The sequence below is a fragment of the Schistocerca americana genome, chromosome 2 (assembly GCF_021461395.2).
Source record: "Schistocerca americana isolate TAMUIC-IGC-003095 chromosome 2, iqSchAmer2.1, whole genome shotgun sequence".
In the NCBI taxonomy this organism is placed as follows: Eukaryota; Metazoa; Arthropoda; class Insecta; order Orthoptera; family Acrididae; genus Schistocerca; species Schistocerca americana.
The window spans coordinates 475,459,297-475,483,081 of NC_060120.1; the positions used below are offsets into that span (position 1 = coordinate 475,459,297).

General features: G+C 41.8%; 1 protein-coding gene across 1 annotated transcript in view; it reads left to right on the forward strand.

The window, feature by feature from the left end:
* Window positions 1–1,320: 1,320 nt before the first annotated feature.
* Window positions 1,321–23,785, forward strand: part of LOC124595397 (H(+)/Cl(-) exchange transporter 7) — a 186,752-nt gene continuing 164,287 nt past the window's right edge. Inside the window, exon 1 of the mRNA XM_047134124.1 lies at window positions 1,321–1,508. Coding sequence (XP_046990080.1) covers window positions 1,440–1,508 — 69 coding nt within the window. The 5' untranslated portion in view covers window positions 1,321–1,439. The remainder of the gene's footprint in view (window positions 1,509–23,785) is intronic.

The following is a 23,785-nucleotide window of genomic DNA, read 5'->3' on the forward strand; positions in this document are numbered from 1 at the left end:
CTCATCTTTCTATAACACTCTCTTTGTAGCACTTCTTCTGTCTGAAACACTAGCGTAAGGTGATTACATTCTGGCTTTCGTACTTAGATTAATATTATGAACTTGATGGAGATGATGTTTTTATTTACTAGTATCATAATTCCTTGTCCTAACATTGATTTTTAAATAATTTTGCAGCTTCTTGCGAGAGTGAGCAACGAGTTAAGCTGGATGTTGCTGATATGGTGATGCTATTAACTGGCTGCCACTGCAGCAGCCTTAAGTATATATCACATCGTCAATAATAGAACCTGCATTTATCCTAAATTTATCACACAAAATCCGATGCCTTATAAAGGATCATTGCATTGCAAAGCCCATACATGCATGGAAATATCGATTCATAGTCATGCACGATCCTGTAAGCAACGAGTCGGTGGTCCTGATTGTGCCGATTTCTCCCTTTGCTCACATTATTATGATGATTCCGCTGTCTCTTCTTGCTACAAATGAAATATAATCAACCTTTAGTCCTCTAATGATAGAGAAAGATGAATTATACCCATGAGATATCGTCAGTGCCCAGCAACAACGGTAATCTGCCCAGTATGAACATACTCTTACACCCGTGCATGAACTATTGCTGCTGGGAGCATAAACCAGCCATTAGCTCTACATACTATCCGTACAGACTGTCGCAGAGGTTTTCTCCCCGACGATACTTGCAGTGCCGCTTTTTCCCTCTGACCAACAACCACTTTCTTTAATCGCTTTCTATTACCTTGGCGATGGAGCCACACTAGTTGGTGATCGCAACAAGACGTCCAGACAACACCGAAGTCCTGCATCTTGTGATATTCCTCGTTAGAGATACTAACCACCTCTCATAGGTGACAGTAGAACTCTCTGTAGTGTTCACAATGCAACAAGTATGGTGTATTGGCATGGAGGGTCTCTATTTCTTTCTTTTAATGCATATAAAAGAGAAGTGGCTGTGAAATAGCTGGTTGTCAGGACGAGGAACAGATATTTAGAAGGAATCCAAAGTATGCCAGTAGCGTCTAAAAGCAGTTAGAATAAATCACCTCGCATAGGTGGCAGTTGAACTTTCTGTGATTTTCACCATGCAAGTGCGGCGTACAGGCATGGAGGGTCTCCTTTTTGTATGTGGATGTCAAGTCGTTAATTGTCAGGATGACGAGTACATATTTCAGAAAGAAGCCAAAGTATGTCAATTGCGCCTAAAAGCAATTAGAATAAATAAGCAGCACCGAGTATGTATCGACATTTATGATGCTCGTACAAGGTCACGTGTTACATCAGCGATTGTTTTTGCGTCTTTCAAAATACCCGCGCTACTGTAAGCAGCTGATTCAGTTGTCATGTGCCGTCAACTTGTAGGCAAGGTGGTGAGCTAGATGTAGACACCACAGTAAATTGTGGCAGTGGCTGGAAATACAATGGAACGAAGAAGGTTATTGTGTGACAATGGATCAGCGTCTTACGGTGCAGTCGCCGAAAGTAGCGAGGTTAGTTATGCGTGTGATATACGTTCATCAATGTCTGTACTCATTCATAACTTAACGTAAATATGTAAGACAATTTAAGAAGAAGAAATCGATTGTACGTAAACTTCATCAATTACAGTTATGAAAATCTGTTTTTCTCGTGACTTTCCCATTAATAATAGAAACGCAGTAGTTACATTGCCAGAATGCTTTTAATGTTACTAAGAGACAGACAATAATTCATTTATGGAAGATCTTAAAGAATAATACATATACTTCATTAACATTATGCGCTTTGCCGTTGTAACAAACAATCTGTTTGTGTACCAAATGAGCTCGAAATTTTAGATCTTAGTGTAGCTACTGTTATCTATCGAGCATTCCTTAGTTGCCATGTATGCAGGTTAAACATTAAAATGTTATACCTGTTGTAGCTCTCTGTGTGGGGTTATTTTTACCTGACTTGCTGGATTGGCCTCAGGCAATGTGAAGATGCTCATCCTCAAGCTGCTGCGCAGAAAATTGTCGCAGCAGGACTGGCCTGTGGTGATGTGAAGGCCAGTTTTCCTCAGGCTGCTGTGGGGAGAAACTATTCTCGCAGCAGGCCAGGACAAAGTAGTGTTGACTTGTGGTGTGGTTGGTGACTCAGTTCTGTGATGTGCTGATTGTGGAATTGACTAACTTTTCCTAGATGTCTTACAGTAGCAAATTATATGTACATATTAAACATCTACAGGACTTGTACAAATATATGAAAATACTGCAAGACATACATTCTTGAACATAAATGCAGTTGCTAGCCAAGCCTGTGGGTCACACTGTTGTATTTGACCACAAACACTAGCTGTGCAATGTTCCCAGTATGTTGCAAGTGTCAGTCATGGTTAGAGCAGTGTTATCTGTAGCAGTGAGTGCATTATTCCAGAGCTAAGTGAATTAGAACATGGGCAACTGTTTGGTACATGTATTGTAATCAAAGTATCCCAAGTGTTTGGTAATAACAGAGGCTGTATATAGAAGATATGAACTGTACACAGGGAAAGCAGGAAAACATCATCCACTGTGTTACAAGGTGAACTCAATGAAGAAAGTGTATTTGTGTTTGTGACCGCCATTGAAGAGGAAAAACTAAAATATTGACAGTTGGAAAAGTCATTGCATGAGTAAATATCAACTTGTGAACTCACTAGCAAAAAAAAAAAAAAGGCTGTGTGTGCACGCAAAGGGTGTTCAGTAAGCAGGGAATTGCAGGTGAGCTGGAATTCCAGAACCACTGGTCAACAATGCATATTCCCGTAAAGGGAAATCGTAGTGCTGAAGCCATAAAATCAGGATTATGGGGGCAATGGAAGATTGTCACATGGTCAGATGAGTCTTGTCACACTGTTCTCAACTTCTGGTCAAGTTTACGTCCCAAGACTGAAGCGAGAGGACGGCGTTGGTGATTTGGGCAGCCATATCACCATGGCCCCCATGGTTACTCTGCAAGGACACTTTATTGTCAAGGATTGTGTGATCATTGTAACTGATCAGATCCATCCTGGGGTAAAATGTTTGTTTCACATATGTTCAAAGACGACAGGGCCCCTGTTCACACAGCTCACATCAAGGACTGGTTTTTTGAGCATGAGGATGAGTCACCATGACTATCACTAGATCTCAAGATTATTGAGCCTTTGTGGTCTCTGTATAGAGAATAGTGCATGATCGCTTTAGACCTCCATCTTTGTTACCTGGAGTTGCCATTGTTTTTGCAGGAAGAATGGTATAAGATTCACTAGAGAACCATAAAGGATCTGTATTGTCCTGAGGTGACTGGAAGCTGTTTGATTTTCATTGCAACAGCGGAGTTTTCAAACCAGCTGTAGAACAGCAGTGCAGTAAAAATAAGCCTAAATTATTGTAACACAAGAAAAAAAGGTGCAACAAAGGAGAAACGAAAACTGACAGCACTTAGGCTGAAAGTTAGGAATGAAGGATGGGAAATGTTGAAAAAAAATTTTTTTTTCACTGGCTTATAAAATAACACATATATACCTTTTCTTACTACCTTCATATACTAGCACTAGTGACAAACACTAATACTAGAATCACCAAAAAATGTTGCACCATGGGTCTCAACAATGATTGTTTTGCCACAATAGACCAAGAGGACTAAGAGGAAAAATTCTAGATACAATAACACTTGGAAATCATTTACAAGTAATCATGTAAAAACTGTGGCATTATTTCCAGTGACAAGAAGAAGAAATGCTACAGATAATAAAAACTTAAAACAAAATGTAATACTATATCTGGAAATTATGTATTTTATGCAGGAATTCAAGAAACCTCATATGCAACTAATCGAACATCATTCACAGAATCAGTACTTCCAGATTGCTTTAAGATAGCCCTCATGAAGCAAATATATAAAGAAGGAAAATTATAGACGCTCATAGCCATTCTATCAGTCACGTGATATATATTTAAATGAGATTATGCATTTCTGATGAAATATGAGGTAACTAATAGAGAGCAGTTTGGCTTCCAGGAAGATGAATATATGCTTACTATAGATGCAGTCATATATATGATTGAGAATGTAATAAACAACTTACTCTAAAAATAAATGTGTAAACATAAAGACTTTTGACTGTTGACACCATAACAGTTTCAATGTTAGATGTACATGATACAAGAGGGCAGGCAGGAGATTAGATCCAGTCATATACAAAAACAGAAGACTATGTGTAAAAGTTACAGAAATGATAGGAAAGAATAAAATCTGAAATAGAATTAAACTTTGTCCCACAGGGACCCATACTTGGCCCATTGGTCTTATTTTTATACCTATCCACATCCCAAACTTTCTCAGTTATGGCAATATAGTTAGTTACGCAGATGTGCAACCCAACTACTCAAGGACAATGACACAGGAAATCTAGAAATAAAAGCAGACTTGGGAGTAAATAAAACTATCTTAAGGTTTGCTGAAATTAATTTGTGTAACAACATTGTCAAAACACTTCGTTCAAATTTCATACTAAATAACTAATGCAGTTTAACTATAAATGTGTACATAGATGGATTTATAGCAGAAACCTCCATATGCAAAAAAATTCTTGGGATTATAATAGTTGATGAAAACGTAAATTGAAATAGCCAGCTAGAATATATAAAATGGAAGACTAAAGTCTGTATGTCCTGCTCAGATTGAACTATCTGAAACACAGGGATATTGTCAGAATGATTTACCGTGCATTAATTCATTCCACATTAAGGTGTGCCATAATTCTGTGGGGAGACACTTCCAAATGAAAATATAGAAAAGAGGCATAAGAATTATAGGCAGCCTTAAATGTAGAGAATCATGTTGGCCCACATTTACAGCACTTAAAATATTAACACTTTGAAATGTATACCTAAATGAACTATGCCACACATAATTCAAATATGTACTCGATACTCAAGGTATCGAGACGAGGTTGAACCACAACATAAGGAAAGAGAACTTCTAATGTGAGTTCACACAACAGCATGAAATTCAAATAAATGCCATCATACATAGGGCCGTGACCTCTAGGAAAAACACTTTACAAACTTTAGAGTTGTTGTTGTTGTGGTCTTCAGTCCTGAGACTGGTTTGATGCAGCTCTCCATGCTACTCTATCCTGTGCAAGCTTTTTCATCTCCCAGTACCCACTGCAACCTACATCCTTCTGAATCTGCTTAGTGTATTCATCTCTTGGTCTCCCTCTACGATTTTTACCCTCCACACTGCCCTCCAATACTAAATTGGTGATCCCTTGATGCCTCAGAACATGTCCTACCAACCGATCCCTTCTTCTGGTCAAACTTTAGAGAGAAGCAATAAAAAGATTTTTAAAAAACCTTAAATTTTTGATTTAAAACTTTCTATAGTATAAATGATTTTATGTCTACTGCAGTGTAAGGCAAGTTGCAATGGAATACTGCGTACACAATGAGATTTAGCATATGTAAGCCACAAAGTATGTTCTTGAAGAAGAGAGAAATGAACTCTGAAATCGTAATTTAATGTGGCAAAGACCAACAATACTGAAATATAAAATTATAATTTGCTAAATTCTATTTGTTATACATAGGTATAGTTTTCCATGTTTGTGATATAAATTTGACTCCACTCATGTGCTGTACCATTGTCTATGGATCCAATAAACAGTATGTTACTTAGTGATGGGACACAATGTGACTTGGAAACAATAACAGTAATCAGTGTGTGCATGGAATCACAGAACTGGAATCACTGTTACTTTTAAGTATGGTTGGATTCATGAAATTTCAACACAAGAAAATGTCTTCGTATTCAATCTTCTTCTTATTCTTCTTCTCTCTTTTTTGTTTAAAGGTACATTAGCTTTATTGGCCACCAGGGGGGCCGGGGCCTCTAGTTTTTCTTGTCCCCAGCCGTGCTATAACATGGACATGATGTCAGCGATAAGGACTCGGGAGCGCCTGTGGCTCGGTGGAGGGGAGCGATAAGCGTCACACTTCCAGCCTGCCAGGAGTGACCTGCGCCGCAGCGCGGAGCGTCATTCATTCTGCGAATGTCGATGAGTGCGGATGCTGGGTGTTTGTTTGCTATGTTCACTTGTGTTAACATGCTTCTGCAATGCCTGTGTGATGTGCATATCGTCGCCATTTGTGGTGCAGTGTTCCTCTGTACAAGTCATTGAGAGCAATAGAGATTGACTTGGTTGGTCAGTTTAATAAGCAGCAGCTAATGGGTGGTCCAAATGTTTTTCGTGGACTACGAATGCAGTTCATGTGTGATGTACAAGCTGTGTTTGGAGGCAGTATGTGGCTGACCTTGGCTGTAATATGGGGGAACCATGCTGACTATGGTGGCCTTGAAGCTTTCCCTAATGGCAGAACCGACAAGGACCATGAAAAAATCTAGAAGGAAACAAGGTAGGTGGCTGTGGAAGCTCCACTTGTATAGAGTACGGAGGATACCAGTCCGGCAGGCTTTCTCCAGATCACAGGCTTTCTCCAAATCTAATAGCACAGCCTTAGTCTGGAATTTCTGCAGAAAATCATTCGTGACATGGGATAATAATTTGACAAGATGGTAAACTGCAGAATGGTGCTCTCTGAATCTTCATTGTGCAGCGGTTAGTAAATTGCAGAACTTGAGCCACCATACCAACCGGGCATGAATCATATGTTCCATCACCATGTAATTGCAGCTGTTGAGAGAAATGGGGCATTAGCTGGAAGTAAGGTGCTTGTCCTTACTGGGCTTAGGTATGGGTATAACAGTGGCTTCTTGCCAGCATCTGGGAAACGTGCCATCTGCCCAGATAAGATTGTATGTATGAAGCAGAAAGTGCTTGCCTGCAAGAGAAATGTGCTGCAACATCTGAATGACATCATTGTCCAGCCCTGGGGTGGAAAATCAGAATGAAGTGAGAGCGTGACCTAGCTCCCTCATAGTAAATGCGACATTGTAGAATTCATGATTCTCAGGGGAGAAGGATGTCACCAAAGCAACCCCCACTTGTTTCCAATGGAGGAAGGCAGGGTGATAGTGGGTAGAGATCAAAATCTATGCAAAATAGTGGCCTAATGTGTTGGAGATTGCAATGAGCTCCACAGTGACACGTTGACATGGTCCACTACAGTCAGGCCAGAAATTGGAGAATGGACCTTGGTCCCAGAGAGTGCATCTGCCCATCTTGTGCTATCTAAATACAATTCACCAACATGGAATCCATTTGACAATTGGTGTTTTTTACGCCAGCCCGGTTGAGAGTGTCTAGGCAGAAGCTGCTGAACTACTGCTGTCATACTGGTGTGATATTCTACTCAGCAGATACGCATGCTGTTTGTCTGCTATGCCTGGCCAATCGTCCTATGCCTCCCTCTTCAGTGACTCCCTTGACCACCAATATAGGGCATGTCACTCTTCTCCGTTACCTTGTGGAGTTCACTTTTGGCTATTGCTCCGGCAAATTAACTTCATGCTATCTGCCACTTTCACAATTGGTGTGAACCCTTCACCACCTTGGCTTCGTGCAGTTGCCTGTGTTCACCTAGGACTTTATTCACTTCCTAAGGAACCTACTCCAGATAAGATCTATCACTGCAAGTTTCTCAACCTTTCCACAGAACATAGTGATAGTACCGTTGTGGGCACTGATGGCTCTCAGACTGTGGTAGTGGTATGCCTTCGCCATTGGCACAGATGATTTTTGGTATCAGCTTCTGGAACACTGCTCTATATTTACAGCAGAGCTCTTCACCCTGTATCAGGCCACGCAGTACAGCCAGTGACACAGGCTTTTCAGTTGTGTTATCGGCTCCAGCTCCGACTCTCTCAGTACCCTTCAGAGCCTCTGAGTGCTATACACATTCCATCCATTTGTGCAACGGCTCCAAGAAAGCTTCCACTTGCTCCATCTTAAGGGAATCACTGTGACATTTATGTGGGATCCTGGCTAGTTTGATCTGACAGGAAATGAGGCTGCTGATGGTGCTGTCAAGGTTGCTAGTTCTTCCATTGCTTCTGATATCTGTGTTGCTGTCTGTCAGCAGATGGTGTCACTTTGGCATAACCACTGGTCTTCCCCTCTCAGAAACAAGCTCCGGGGAATTAAACCTCTCCCAGCAGTTTGGCCATCCTCCTCTCAGCTCTCTCACTGCAAGAAGACCATTTTAGCTAGGTTGCATATTGGGCACTGTTTTAGCCATCACCATTTGTTAAGTGGTAACTCCCCACCACTTTGTGTTAATTGTCATCAACCTTTGACAGTTCACCATTTCCTGATCAAATGCCTCTTTTTTTTAACCATTTATGTTCTAATGTATGTTTGCTGTCTGAGGTATTGTACATTTTAGCAAACCTGTATTTTACTATTTATCTGTTGTAACAATATGGTGAAAGGAGTTTAATCTTTAGTTTGGAACCTCTGTTGTCTCCACGGCTTATTTTATGGACCTTTTTCCAAGAGGAAGTCCTTGTTCTTAGCTCTCTTTCCGCCCATTGATTAGGCTTAATATGTAGTCATTTTTTAACTCTTTTTTCATATTAGTGTTCTAAGATTCTGACATGGGTGCATACGACGTTAGTTATTTTTGTGTCCTAAAACAAAACAAAAAAAATTGGCTAAAGATGGAGGTAGGCCTTTAGAACTGTATTTTCTAATATTTATTTGTTAGTGCCGTGTGTGCCAAGGTTACTCAACCGTGGAACAAGTCAATACTGTTTACAAAATGCTGATTTAGAGAAGTTATGAACAAAAGAAAGTAAATAATCAATAAAACAGGAAAAATTGAGAGTATATGAATAAATAATATGTTACAGAGAGAAGTTCTCAACTATTGTGAGAAATTATCATACTGGACAGAAGTGTACCACAAGGAAACCACTCAACTTACATTTGAAGACTTGGTGTTTATCAGTCTTCGTCTCCATCGTCTTCTTCTTCTTCTTCTTCTTCTTATTCTTCTCCTTTCCCAGTTTTGCTGAGAGCCTATTGAAAATGAAATCTGTTAACAGTGCACAGTTTCCTGTGCAATGGTTAGGGAAGTATTGTCAACATGTCAATTGTTTTTGCTGATGCATTGAAGTTTATAGAAACTTGCAGATTCCTCATCCAAAAGTAAGTTTTATACATACATAGTGAGAAATTAAACATTTGCAGGTACGTCAAAATGGAGATTGTATGTGTAACAGTCATTTGAAAGAGCGGAACTTATGAGTGATGCTGTACCACTGGCAGATTACTGTTTAATTTCCACAATCGTCTAAAACAGTCGTTGACAAACTTACGAAGCTTCTGAGCTATCCTACTGTGTTTAAACCCTACTGTGAATTTCCAAAAGAAACTAGGAAAGAAATAAGAACTTGTAGTGCTTCGAGAACTTGGGATAAGTTCTAGAAACACTAGGCTCTCCGTCTCGAACAACCGATATTTTAATGACGAAGGTGAGAGCGTTGTTTTACTGTGCCACACACATTTGTGTGCACAGGAGGGACAGCTGTCATGAGAAGCCAGGAGCTGCGCCAGATGAGCAGCGCCTTGGAATTTATATAAAAAAGTCAGAGACAGATGAAGCATATATTGAGATTCTTACTTCATGTCTTGGCTCTGCATGGGGCAACACATATGCAATTGTATGGGTGTTTTGTCGATTCTGACATTTATCTTGGAACCAGTTGTCTAGCTGGAGCTTGTATAGAATAATTGTTACTTTGGGGATGAGAGCTAAAAATATATTGTTGTTGAACTGAAAAGATTCGACGAGAACATGATTTATTTCAAGAATAGAGAGTTGGTTAATATTATTCCCTTTAACCTGATAAAGTATTCGGAGAAGAATTAAATGGTGAGAGCGACGTAGCTGATGACCCAAAGAAGAGAATCGGCTGCACGCACAACGTATGAGTCAACTGGAAGAGACATGCGAGATGTGCAACCCAACTCAGCACTGTCTCTTGTCGTCCAAGAAAGCGTTAGAATGTGGCAACCATGACAGGACTCAAAGAAAAAGGGAAATTGTAAGCCAAAAATGGGAAGAAGGTATTGGAGTTGCCATAGCAACCAGGCATAACAAGATTGAGAAACTGTTTCTAGTAATTGCATTGTATCTACTGAACCAAAGAAGAAAGTTGTGAACGCAACACAATGTAAGAGGGGAGAAGGTAATAACGTCAAAAGAACGTAGGGAAGATCTCAACTTTTCAATTAAGATGATTTATGTGTGAGGAGGAAGCAATTCTCACACACACAGTAACAAGCCGCCGATGCAGTAACCCGCCACCATTGCTGACTGCAACGGCTGATGTTCACTGCTGCTGACTTCACGTCCGCATGCTGATGCCGCAACCAGTGTTCAATGCTGCTGGCACCTGTGCTATTCACCGGTGCTGATTCTACACTTGCTCACTGACACAGCATAAAACTCTACGCCGGGTGAGCGAACAACAATAATTGTTCGAGTAGAAAATAAAAAGAAAGAGGAAACTGTTCAAAGACTATAGTACTGTAGTTAGTACATTTAGAGGTGAAGTTGTATTAGACGATCACTAGGTCGAAAATCAATAGGGATAGCATTAAAAAATCAGGGGAAACTTCAGAACCAGCCATGGCTATGACAGTGTGTAAGGAGGTGTCAGACTGGTCTGAGGTAGTGAATTTACTTAAAGCCCAGAGAGCAGATTCAGCGGCTTTAAGAAAAGAACTAAGTGATCAAAATGCTTCTTTAAGAAAAGAACTAAATGTTAAGTTAGATGCTCAAAGAACAGATTTAAACACTCGAAATGCCTCTTTAAGACAAGAACTAAGTGATGAAAGTCTTAAGTTAGATTCAGTAAATACACAATTGAACATCAAATTAAATGCTCAGAGTGAGGTTTTAAGTGGCCAAATCGAAACCTTGAACAGTCAAGCAGCTAATGTAGTTTTGTTAAAGACTGAATTTGACTCTTTAAGTAATAAGGTAGAAAATGTGAAATTAGATTTAAAGAGTGAACTCACCAGTTCTTTGAATATTCATGTTGGAACAACTATTTACTGAGTTTGACCAAAGACAGAATGAGCGATTTCAGGATTTAACTAAAAAATTAGAATTTGACATTGGAGATAAATGTACTAATGTAGAAATGGGACTTGTCGAAAAAGCCAACATAGAGAAACAGGATAAGATGATCCCTATTGTCCGATTGCAAATTGCAGACATCAACACTCGTGTGGATAACATAGAAAGAAATGTTAAAGAAAAACTAGACACATCAGATATAATAAATATCGGTGATCTGGAGGAATAGGTAGAGGAGATAATAGACAGAAAAGTTGCCGCGAAAGTAAACTCTGACAACGTGTCTACAAAGCTATCCTATGAACTTGATGACACTAAGAGAAATGTTGATGAGTTATGGAAAGAATTCAAACTTATGCAGGACTGAGTAGGGAACAGAGGTACTTCCGCTAATGTAGTGTTAACCTGTGAAGTCATGACTGATTTAGAGTGGGGAATGAATTCTGGGTTATCAAGGCAGTTCTCTAAGTTTAAGTCGGATGGGGAGGTACACCCATCTCACTTCTTGAAGTGATTTAACCAAGCATTACCCAAGTCTTGGGAAGACACAAAAAATATTGAATTTGCAGTGGGGTATCTTTTGGGGGAAGCCTCAGAGTGGGGTACCGTAAACATTGAAAACATTTCTTCTTGGGCAGACTTTCAGAAGTAGTTCAAAGAAAAGTATTGGTCAGCCAAGGCCCAGGAGAAACTACTATAGAATTTTTGGGACCCAAAATATTACAATAATTCCTGGGGTACAATGAGAAGATATTTTGATTGGCATTGAATGAGGGAAGAAGAAGGGTTGGTTAGGATTCTTAGAAGAAGTTTAACCATTTATGCCAGAAAGGATATATTGTGTAGTGGATGGAAAATGGTAGAAGAATTATTACCCTTTGCAGATGCACTTGATGCCATAAATAGGGTCTGAAATATATGTCTATACAGATCACCGAGCTCTGTCATTTTTAATGAATAGTAGATTACTACATAGTAGATGGGGTGGATGTTGTTTCTTCAAGAACATGACATTAAAATCCAGTATATAATGGGTTTGGAGAATATTGTACCCGACACTTTGCCTCTGCTACCAGTAGGCATGAAAGAACTAAAGCATATGGAAGGACCTGGCGTAATTTTTGCAACTAATTTTTTAACACTAGAATATCCACTTAACAAGGTTCAAGAATTGGCTCAGAAAATAACAAATAACATCCAACATGATCCTAATTTTACAGAAATATTCACTATATGTGTTAGGAAGTCGTTGCTCATAATCAAGATGGAAAGTGGAAGATTATAGGACATCATTTGTTCTGGAGAGATGGTAAGACAACCCAACGTTGCCATTTATGCATACTGAATTTAGTAGAAGACGAGTTAGTGTGGTACATTCATAAGGGGTATGGACACTTCAGAATAAAGAAATGTATTGCTCACATGAATAAGTTCTATTGCTTTAAAAAGCTGGGACATAGAATAACATCTATCATTAAAACTTGTGAAATTTGTCAAAAGGTGAAAGAGAGTAACACTGACGTTAAGTACAAAATGTATCCAATTATTCCTGAAGTGTTACACGATCTAACAGCTGCAGATTTATTTGGATCAGTTCCAAAAGGAAAAGGAGGAGTGGCCCATATTTTTGTCCTCATAAAGTGTTGGTCTAAGTATGTTAAGTTATACCATATTAAGAAAGCAAATACACCAACTGTAACTCAGCGTATGCAACAATATTTTGTGGAAGTACAAAAACCGAGGCAGTTCTTCACCGATAATGATCCTCAATTTATTAATAAAGAGTTTAAGCAATTTTTAGTCAAATATTAATATCGAACTATAACCTATCTTCAAATCTGTGTGAGAGGATTGTGAAAGAAACTGGAAAACTATGCTACACCTACTGCCACGAAAAACATATGTCACGGGCGACGAAAGTTAAACTTTGAATTTATTTTAAATGAATTACCACATCTATCAACTGGACTAACACCTTTGGAGGAAATAGGTAAACCCTTTTTAGGGAAACACCTTATTAGATGTTTCGTGTGGCTGGAGCAACCTATAGACAACTTACTTCTTAAACAAGAAATGGTCTGCAAGAACATACTTAACAGAGCACAACAAGTGAGCAAATATAATGAGAAGGCTATCAAACCACAATATAAATTTGATGATCTAGTTATTGTAAAGCAGCATCTTCAGAGCTCGGCCCTGAAGAAAGAGTTACATAAATTTTTTCGGAAATATGATGGACCTTTCTGGGTACAAACAGTAATCCATCCCAAGACACTATTTTTAGTGGATCCTATAACTGGATCGGAAAAGGGAAAATAAGACATAAAGGACCTAAAGTTGTATATTCCCCAGGGACGTTAACATTCTGTGTTAACGGGTGAAGTGATGACCATTGGTTCCCGAGTTATTTTCAGTGTTACTTCCACATTAGTTTTTCTACACCAAATTCCCTTCAAATCTTCAGCTATTCTGTAATCTATTTGTAACCTCTTAAACTATCCTATCATGTTAGTATTTAAGTGGCTAAATATGACTAAAAGTTTGTGACTAATTTAAGAGAATCATGAATAAACAGTGATCTCTAAACATAAAATGGAACGTACAGAGTAATATTCTGATAGAAGGTATAATATGATGGTACTATGTAAACACACTGACTTTAAGATGGAATGAACAGAATAGAATATTATATTTAAGAATAATATAATATGGGGTGACTAATGAAATAATTATCTTATTGTAGTGTATAATTTTCTATTTTTAAAGAACGTTTATATCTTTTATGAGATGTGATGTAGTTGGGAGCATTTGTATTGATCTTGAAAGGGGTGGGTAGTGTAGGTAAAGACATGACTAACACTACACGTACACACACGCCTTTCAGACAATCCTCGCAAACAAGTGTGACTGATTCTTCACCATTTGCCGTTCCATACGTGTTGCTAAGATTTTTCTTCGGGGTCTTCAAAGGTGAAGGTGAGAATGTCTGTTCTGCAGGAGACGTTTAACATCATACGTCCTCTGGCTTCGCACTAAAGTACCGGCGAGGTAGGGATCCTGGGGAAGGGAGTTGGGAAGGGTTTTTCCGTCTTTGGGGCTGTCTTCTTTTTCTCTTTCAATCTTAGCAACCATCTCTATTTTTTTTCTTTCTTACTTCCCATCTGAGTACCAGTCTATCTTTCCCTCTTTCCATATGCATATACTTATATCGCTGAAGTCCTTCTCATTCTCCCTGGCTTCCTGTAACCTTCAACTTATTTCAAATAAGTAGGCCGAAGAATCAGGCTGCATGAACACACAGACATACACAAAAAATTACATTTAGACACAAACATGAAAATTATGTGCTAGAAACCTAAAGCGATGTCAGAACTGCCAAGGGTTGAAGGGGAATAAAGACGTGTACATCTGGGTAGATGCACATATTGTATGGTTGGTATATGACAGTTCTGCATCGTCCCTTTTTTTTTCTTTTCTCGCTTCTTATATACACTCCTGGAAATTGAAATAAGAACACCGTGAATTCATTGTCCCAGGAAGGGGAAACTTTATTGACACATTCCTGGGGTCAGACACATCACATGATCACACTGACAGGACCACAGGCACATAGACACAGGCAACAGAGCATGCACAATGTCGGCACTAGTACAGTGTATATCCACCTTTCGCAGCAATGCAGGCTGCTATTCTCCCATGGAGACGATCGTAGAGATGCTGGATGTAGTCCTGTGGAACGGCTTGCCATGCCATTTCCACCTGGCGCCTCAGTTGGACCAGCGTTCGTGCTGGACATGCAGACCGCATGAGACGACGCTTGATCCAGTCCCAAACATGCTCAATGGGGGACAGATCTGGAGATCTTGCTGGCCAGGGTAGTTGACTTACGCCTTCTAGAGCACGTTGGGTGGCACGGGATACACGCGGACGTGCATTGTCCTGTTGGAACAGCAAGTTCCCTTGCCGGTCTAGGAATGGTAGAACGATGGGTTCGATGACGATTTGGATGTACCGTGCACTATTCAGTGTCCCCTCGACGATCACCAGTGGTGTACGGCCAGTGTAGGAGATCGCTCCCCACACCATGGTGCCGGGTGTTGGCCCTGTTTGCCTCGGTCGTATGCAGTCCTGATTGTGGCACTCACCTGCACGGCGCCAAACACGCATACGACCATCATTGGCACCAAGGCAGAAGCAACTCTCATCACTGAAGACGACACGTCTCCATTCGTCCCTCCATTCACACCTGTCGCGACACCACTGGAGGCGGGCTGCACGATGTTGGGGCGTGAGCGGAAGACGGCCTAACGGTGTGCGGGACCGTAGCCCAGCTTCATGGAGACGGTTGCGAATGGTCCTCGCCGATACCCCAGGAGCAACAGTGTCCCTAATTTGCTGGGAAGTGGCGGTGCGGTCCCCTACGGCACTGCATAGGATCCTACGGTCTTGGCGTGCATCCGTGCGTCGCTGCGGTCCGGTCCCAGGTCGACGGGCACGTGCACCTTCCGCCGACCACTGGCGACAACATCGATGTACTGTGGAGACCTCACACCCCACGTGTTGAGCAATTCGGCGGTACGTCCACCCGGCCTCCCGCATGCCCACTATACGCCCTCGCTCAAAGTCCGTCAACTGCACATACGGTTCACGTCCACGCTGTCGCGGCACGCTACCAGTGTTAAAGACTGCAATGGAGCTCCATATGCCACGGCAAACTGGCTGACACTGACGGCGGCGGTGCAGAAATGCTGCGCAGCTAGCGCCATTCGACGGCCAACACCGCGGTTCCTGGTGTGTCCGCTGTGCCGTGCGTGTGATCATTGCTTGTACAGCCCTCACACAGTGTCCGGAGCAAGTATGGTGGGTCTGACACACCGGTGTCAATGTGTTCTTTTTTCCATTTCCAGGAGTGTATTTATACGTAGGTATAAGAACAGAGATGGTTCTATATCGCACAAGGAAGTGTGAGAAATGAAGGAGAGTAGAAACTATGGAAGAACTATTGAGCATAAGCCAGGGAGGAACTGTTGTTGTTGTTGTTGTGGTCTTCAATCCTGACACTGGTTTGATGCAGCTCTCCATTCTACTCTATCCTGTGCAAGCTTCTTCATCTCCCAGTACTTACACCGAGCGAGGTGGCGCAGTGGTTAGCACACTGGACTCGCATTCGGGAGGACGACGGTTCAATCCCGTCTCCGGCCATCCTGATTTAGGTTTTCCGTGATTTCCCTAAATCGCTTCAGGCAAATGCCGGGATGGTTCCTTTGAAAGGGCACGGCCGATTTCCTTCCCCATCCTTCCCTCACCCGAGCTTGCGCTCCGTCTCTAATGACCTCGTTGTCGACGGGACGTTAAACACTAATATCCTCCTCCTCCTCCAGTACTTACTGCAACTGATGTCCTTCTGAATCTGCTTAGTGTATTCATTTCTTGGTCTCCCTCTATGATTTTTACCCTCCACACTTCCCTCCAATGCTAAATTTGTGATCCGTTGATGCCTCAGAACATGTCCTACCAACCGGTCCCTTCTTCTTGTCAGGTTATGCCACAAACTCGTCTTCTCCCCAATTCTATTCAATACCTCCTCATTAGTTATGTGATCTACCCATCTAATCTTCAACATTCTTCTGTAGCACCACATTTCGAAAGCTTCTATTCTCTTCTTGTCCAAACTATTTATTGTCCATGTTTCACTTCCATACATGGCTACACTGCATACAAATACTTTCAGAAACGACTTCCAGACACTTAAATCTATACTCAATGTTAACAAATTTCTCTTCTTCAGAAACACTTTCCTCGCCATAGCCAGTCTACATTTTATATCCTCTCTACTTCGACCATCATCACTTATGTTGCTCCCCAAATAGCAAAACTCCTTTACTACTTTCTCTCATTTCCTAATCTAATTCCCTCAGCATCACCCGACTTAATTCGACTACATTCCATTATCCTTGTTTTGCTTTTGTTGATGTTCATCTTATATCCTTCTTTCAAGACACTGTCCATTCCGTTCAACTGCTCTTCCAAGTCCTTTGCTGTCTCTGACAGAATTACAGTGTCATCGGCGAACCTCGAAGTTTTTATTTTTTCTCCATGGATTTTAATACCTATTCCGAATTTTTCTTTCGTTTCCTTCACTGCTTGCTCAATATACAGATTGAATAACATCGGAGAGAAGCTACAGCCCTGTCTCACTCCCTTCCCAACCGCTGCTTCCCTTTCGTGTCACTCGACTCTTATAACTGCCATCTGGTTTCTGTACAAATTGTAAATAGCCTTTCGCTCCCTGTATTTTACCCCTGCCACCTTTAGAATTTGAAAGAGAGTATTCCAGTCAACATTGTCAAAAGCTTTCTCTAAGTCTACAAATGCTAGAAACATAGGTTTGCCTTTCCTTAATCTTTCTTCTAAGATACGTCGTAAGGTCAGTATTGCCTCACATGTTCCAACATTTCTACGGAATCCAAACTGATCTTCCCCAAGGTTGGCTTCTACTAGTTTTTCCATTCGTCTGTAAAAAATTCGCGTTAGTATTTTGCAGCTGTGGCTTATTAAACTGATTGTTCGGTAATTTTCACATCTGTCAACAGCTGCTTTCTTTGGGATTGGAATTATTATATTCTTTTTGAAGTCTGAGGGTATTTTGCCTGTCTCATACATCTTGCTCACCAGATGGTAGAGTTTTGTCAGGACTGGCTCTCCCAAGGCCGTCAGTAGTTCTAATGGAATGTTGTCTACTCCCGTGACCTTGTTTCGACTCAGGTCTTTCAGTGCTCTGTCAAACTCTTCACGCAGTATTGTATCTCCCATATCGTCTTCATCTACATTCTGTTCCATTTCCATAATATTGTATAGACCCTCTATATACTCATTCCACCTTTCTGCTTTCCCTTCTTTGCTTAGAACTGGGTTTCCATCTGAGCTCTTGATATTCATACAAGTGGTTCTCTTTTCTCCAAAGGTCTCTCTAATTTTCCTGTAGGCAGTATCTATCTTACCCCTCTTGAGATAAGCGTCTACATCCTTACATTTGTCCTCTAGCCATCCCTGCTTAGCCATTTTGCACTTCCTGTCGATCTCATTTTTGAGAAGTTTGTATTCCTTTTTGCCTGCTTCATTTACTGCATTTTTATATTTTCTCCTTTCATCAATTAAATTCAATTATTCTTCTGTTACCCAAGAATTTCTTCTAGCCCTCGTCTTTTTACCTATTTGATCCTCTGCTGCCTTCACTATTTCATCCCTCATAGCTACCCATTCTTCTTCTACTGTTTTTTTCCCCCATTTGTGACAATTGTTCCCTTATGCTCTCCATGGAACTCTGTACAACCTCTGGTTTAGTCAGTTTATCCAGGTCCCTCTCCTTAAATTCCCACCTTTTTGTAGTTTCTTCAGTTTTAATCTAAATTTCATAACCAATAGATTGTGGGCAGAGTCCACATCTGCCCCTGGAAATGTCTTACAATTTAGAACCTGGTTCCTGAATCTCTGTCTTGCCATTATACAATCTATCTGATACCTTTTAGTATCTTCAGGCTTCTTCCATGTATACAACCTTCTTTTATGATTCTTGAACCAAGTGTTAGCTATGATTAAGTTATGCTCTGTGCAAAATTCTACCAGACGGCTTCCCCTTTCATTTCTTACGCCCAATCCATATTCACCTACTACGTTTCCTTCTCTCCCTTTTCCTACTATCGAATTCCAGTCACCCATGACTATTAAATTTTCGTATCCCTTCACTACCTGAATAATTTCTTTTGTCTCATCATACATTTCATCAATTTCTTCATCATCTGCAGAGCTAATTGGCATATAAACTTGTACTATTGTAATAGGTATGGGCTTCGTGTCTATCTTGGCCACAATAATACGTTCACTATGCTGTTTGTAGTTGCTTACCCGCACTCCTATTTTTTTATTCATTATTAAACCTACTCCTGTATTACCCCTATTTGATTTCGTGTTTATAACCCTGTATTCACCTGACCAAAAGTCTTGTTCCTCCTGCCACCGAACTTCACTAATTCCCACTATATCTAACTGTAACCTATCCATTTCCCTTTTTAAATTTTCTAATCTACCTGCCTGATTAAGGGATCTGACATTTCACACTCCGATCCGCAGAATGCCAGTTTTCTTTCTCCTGATAACGACGTCCTCTTGAGTAGTCCCCACCCGGAGATCCGAATGGGGGACTATTTTACCTCCAGAGTATTTTACCCAAGAGGACGTCGTCATCTTTTGACCATACAGTAAAGCTGCATGCCCTCGGGAAAAATTACGGCTGTAGTTTCCCCTTGCTTTCAGCCGTTTGCAGTACCAGCACAGCAAGGCCGTTTTGGTTAGGGTTACAAGGCCAGATCAGTCAATCATCGAGACTGTTGCCCCTGCAACTACTGAAAAGGCTGCTGCCCCTCTTCAGGAACCGCACATTTGTCTGGCCTCTCAACAGATACCCCTCCGTTGTGGTTGCACCTATGGTACGGCCATCTGTATCGCTGAGGCATTCAAGCCTCCCCACCAACAGCAAGGTACATGGTTCCTTGGGGGGGGGGGGGGGGGGGGCACTTGTCTTACTACCTTTAAGTGTTTTTGCGTCAAAGCCCATGCAGGTGCGTTGGAAACGCTTTGTCTCCTCCCTAGATTCTTCTGTCCTTTCGTCATGGGTGTGCGCTACTCCCCACCCTCCATCGTTGTTATCAGCAGTCCTCCATTTCCATCCATCCCCTACCAGGTGGCCTATGTATGGATCTGTCAGTTCTTGCAGAATGCCCCATGACCCATTTTGCTACGGCATCAGTGTCAGTCTCCTATCCAGCTGCTTTCCTCTTTCAGAAACAGCAGGCTGAAGCTTCTCACTCAAGTTTTACTCTTTTTTTAGGGGGAATCCTACAATGAATCATTTATTGAATGGAAACATTTTTGGCTCTTCCTCGTACCAAGATTATGCCCCTGGCCCTAATGTCATTCGTAACCAACTGTGTGGCCCCTAACTCCTCCATAACGACAAAATATACTTCAGGTGTTATGCTGTATTTGACTCAAAGGCATTTTCCCCTCTCACTGGTGATACACTATTGTGGTTCCTGTCCTTAAACCATTTGAGAATCTGTCATCCCTTGGTAGTTACTGGCCAATGAATCTGACCACTGTCCTCTGCAAGTTATTTGAAAGGATGGTGGCTCTTTGGCTCAGTTAGGTCCTTGAATCCCGGGATCTTGCATCTCCGTACCAAATAGGTTCCTCTTGGAACTGGTTCACCATCATGGTATTCTTTTAGCCACCCGTGCCTTTCGCACTAGCCCTGTCAATAGACTCCTGGTTGATGTTGGGATCCGTCCACTTTTGGTTCAGAGGTCTCAGCTCCTGGTTTCCTCTGCTTTCACTATCTGCTGACCCTTCCTATTCTATTCTTTTTGTAGCCTCAGGACATTGCCCACCTGCTGCCCATCCCTGGGTGAGTGTACTGGTTGGGCTGTGTCTCACTTCTGTCCACCACGATCTGCATCTCCCCTCCTTGTCCTCTTCTCCATGTTCTCTCCTGATCACCTTCCCTCCCCCCTTCCCTTAGTTCCTCAGTTCTGGATTCAGATGGATTTCTTCAGAAGTCTGATGCCTCCCTAACTCCAATGGTGTTCCATTGTTTGTTCTGCCTACTCTTAAGAGTGTTTCAGGATGCTGTTTTTTAACATTGCTGAGGCTAAATTCACTGTTCCTCTGGGATATGCTTTCATGTCTTCTGTTGACATGGAACACCATCTCTTGCGTGCCATGTGTGAGGTGCTCACTTTGGAACTGATGGCCATCTGTTGGTTCCTGTGCTTTATTAAACAGTCCTCCCTCACCCGAGTTTTATTATGTGTAGACTCTGGGTGGCTTTCAGGCTATCATTTAGCATTTCTGCCGCCACCCCTCTGTATCTGCCATTCACAACTTTCTTGTCAATCTTTGTGCTGCTGCTTGTTCGGTTGATTTCCTTTGGGTTCCTGGAACTTGCTGATCTGGCTGGGGAGGGGGGGCAGCCATCTAACCCCGTTCTACATGAATTCTCTGGGGTTGGATATGCGGCTTTACATCAAATCCCTTTTCGCTCGACCGTGGGCCAAATCTTGGGGGAGCTACCCCCACTGTCTAATAAACATTGTTCTTTCCTCCGCCTCTCCCGGTAGGAATCTACCATTCTCTGCCATCATTGTATTGGCCATACTAAGTTGACCCATGGGTTTGTACTCCTCGAGGAACTTCCTCCCCTCCCCCCTCCCCCCCCCCCCTCCTCTTGCAGTTGTGGGATTCCCCTCACAGTGTTCCATATTTTGCTGGACTGCCCCCACCCCCCCTTTTCATCCTGAGCACTAAATATGTCTTCCCACCTTTCGTGTTCCAGGTGTTTGTGGACAACACTTGCATAGTTACATCTGTCCTTGGTTTTCTTCATGAAAGTGGTCTGTCCTTCCTGGTTTAAGTACCTGAATTTCTCTCTAGGATTGTAGTCGCTCGGTTAGCGATGGTGCTGGTTAGGAGGTCTTGGCCTCACCTCCACACCAGCTAGATACTCCCCCCCCCCCTCCCCCCTCAATCTTTCCCTACATTTTGTCTGGTCTTTTGTACCTTTGTGTCTTCTTCCTCTGGTGTTATTCCTGTTGTCTTGATCGTGGTGGCTGGGAAGGTTCAGTGACAATGCTGGTGCCCCAATGCACATAGTACAGGGCTATTATAAATGATTGAAGCGATTTCATAAATTCACTGTAGCTCCATTCATTGACATATGGTCATGACACACTACAGATACGTAGAAAAACTCATAAAGTTTTGTTCGGCTGAAGCCGCACTTCATGTTTCTGCTGCCAGAGCGCTCGAGAGCGCAGCGAGACAAAATGGCGACAGGAGCCGAGAAAGTGTATGTCGTGCTTGAAATGCACTCACATCAGTCAGTCATAAAAGTGCAACGACACTTCAGGACGAAGTTCAACAAAGATCCACCAACTGCTAACTCCATTCGGCGATGGTATGCGCAGTTTAAAGCTTCTGGATGCCTCTGTAAGGGGAAATCAATGGGTCAGCCTGCAGTGAGTGAAGAAAAGGTTGAACGCGTGCGGGCAAGTTTCACGCGTAGCCCACGGAAGTTGACGAATAAAGCAAGCAGGGAGCTAAACGTGCCACAGCCGACGGTTTGGAAAATCTTACGGAAAAGGCTAAAACAGAAGCCTCACCGTTTACAATTGCTACAAGCCCTGACACCCGATGACAAAGTCAAACGCTTTGAATTTTCGGCACGGTAGCAACAGCTCATGGAAGAGGATGCGTTCAGTGCGAAACTTGTTTTCAGTGATGAAGCAACATTTTTTCTTAATGGTGAAGTGAACAGACACAATGTGCGAATCTGGGCGGTAGAGAATCCTCACGCATTCGTGCAGCAAATTCGCAATTCACCAAAAGTTAATGTGTTTTGTGCAATCTCACGGTTTAAAGTTTACGGCCCCTTTTTCTTCTGCGAAAAAAACGTTACAGGACACGTGTATCTGGACATGCTGGAAAATTGGCTCATGCCACAACTGGAGACCGACAGCGCCGACTTCATCGTTCAACAGGATTGTGCTCCACTGCACTTCCATCATGATGTTCGGCATTTCTTAAACAGGAGATTGGAAAACCGATGGATCGGTCGTGGTGGAAATCATGATCAGCAATTCATGTCATGGCCTCCACACTCTCCCGACTTAACCCCATGTGATTTCTTTCTGTGGGGTTATGTGAAAGATTCAGTGTTTAAACCTCCTCTACCAAGAAACGTGCCAGAACTGCGATCTCGCATCAACGATGCTTTCGAACTCATTGATGGGGACATGCTGCGCCGAGTGTGGGAGGAACTTGATTATCGGCTTGATGTCTGCCGAATCACTAAACGGGCACATATCGAACATTTGTGAATGCCTAAAAAAACTTTTTGAGTTTTTGTATGTGTGTGCAAAGCATTGTGAAAATATCTCAAATAATAGAGTTATTGTAGAGCTGTGAAATCACTTCAATCATTTGTAATAACCCTGTATGTCTGGGGCACCCATGCTCCTCCCCCCCCCTCCCCCCCCCCCTCTCCCCCCTGTTCATCATTCTTTGTCCTGCCCCAGTGTTCCTTTTCTCTCTTTGTTTGCCCATTCCCCCTTCTCCTTGACTGGACTGTGATGTTTGTGCAGTTTCTGCCACCTTAGATCATCGGACCAGTGCCCTCACTGTTCGGTCCCCTCCAACCAACCAACCATCTTTTTCAAGTTTGATTTTATAGCCCAGATAAATATATTCATTAAGGAACCAGCAGAGGAATAAATGTATTAATTGTTGAGAAAGGATAGATTAAATACAGTTGGTGGTGGAGTATTTATAGCTGTCTGAGGTAGTTTGCCTTGTAGCGAAATTGAAGTAGGTAGTTCATGTGAAATAGTGTGGGTAGAGGTTATACCTGACAATCAGACTAAACTATTAATTGAATCGTTCTACCGTCCCCCTGACTCAGAAGAAATAGTTGCTGAGCAGTTCAAAGAAAACTTGAAGTCTTATTTCAAATAAGTACCCTGCTCATACAATTATAGTTGATGGTGACTTCAATTTACCCTCGATATGCTGGAAAAATTACACGTTTAAGGCTGACAGCAGGCATAAAATGTCATCTGAAATTGTACTAAATGCTTTCTCAGAAAATTATTTTGAACAATTAGTTCATGAGCCCACTCGAA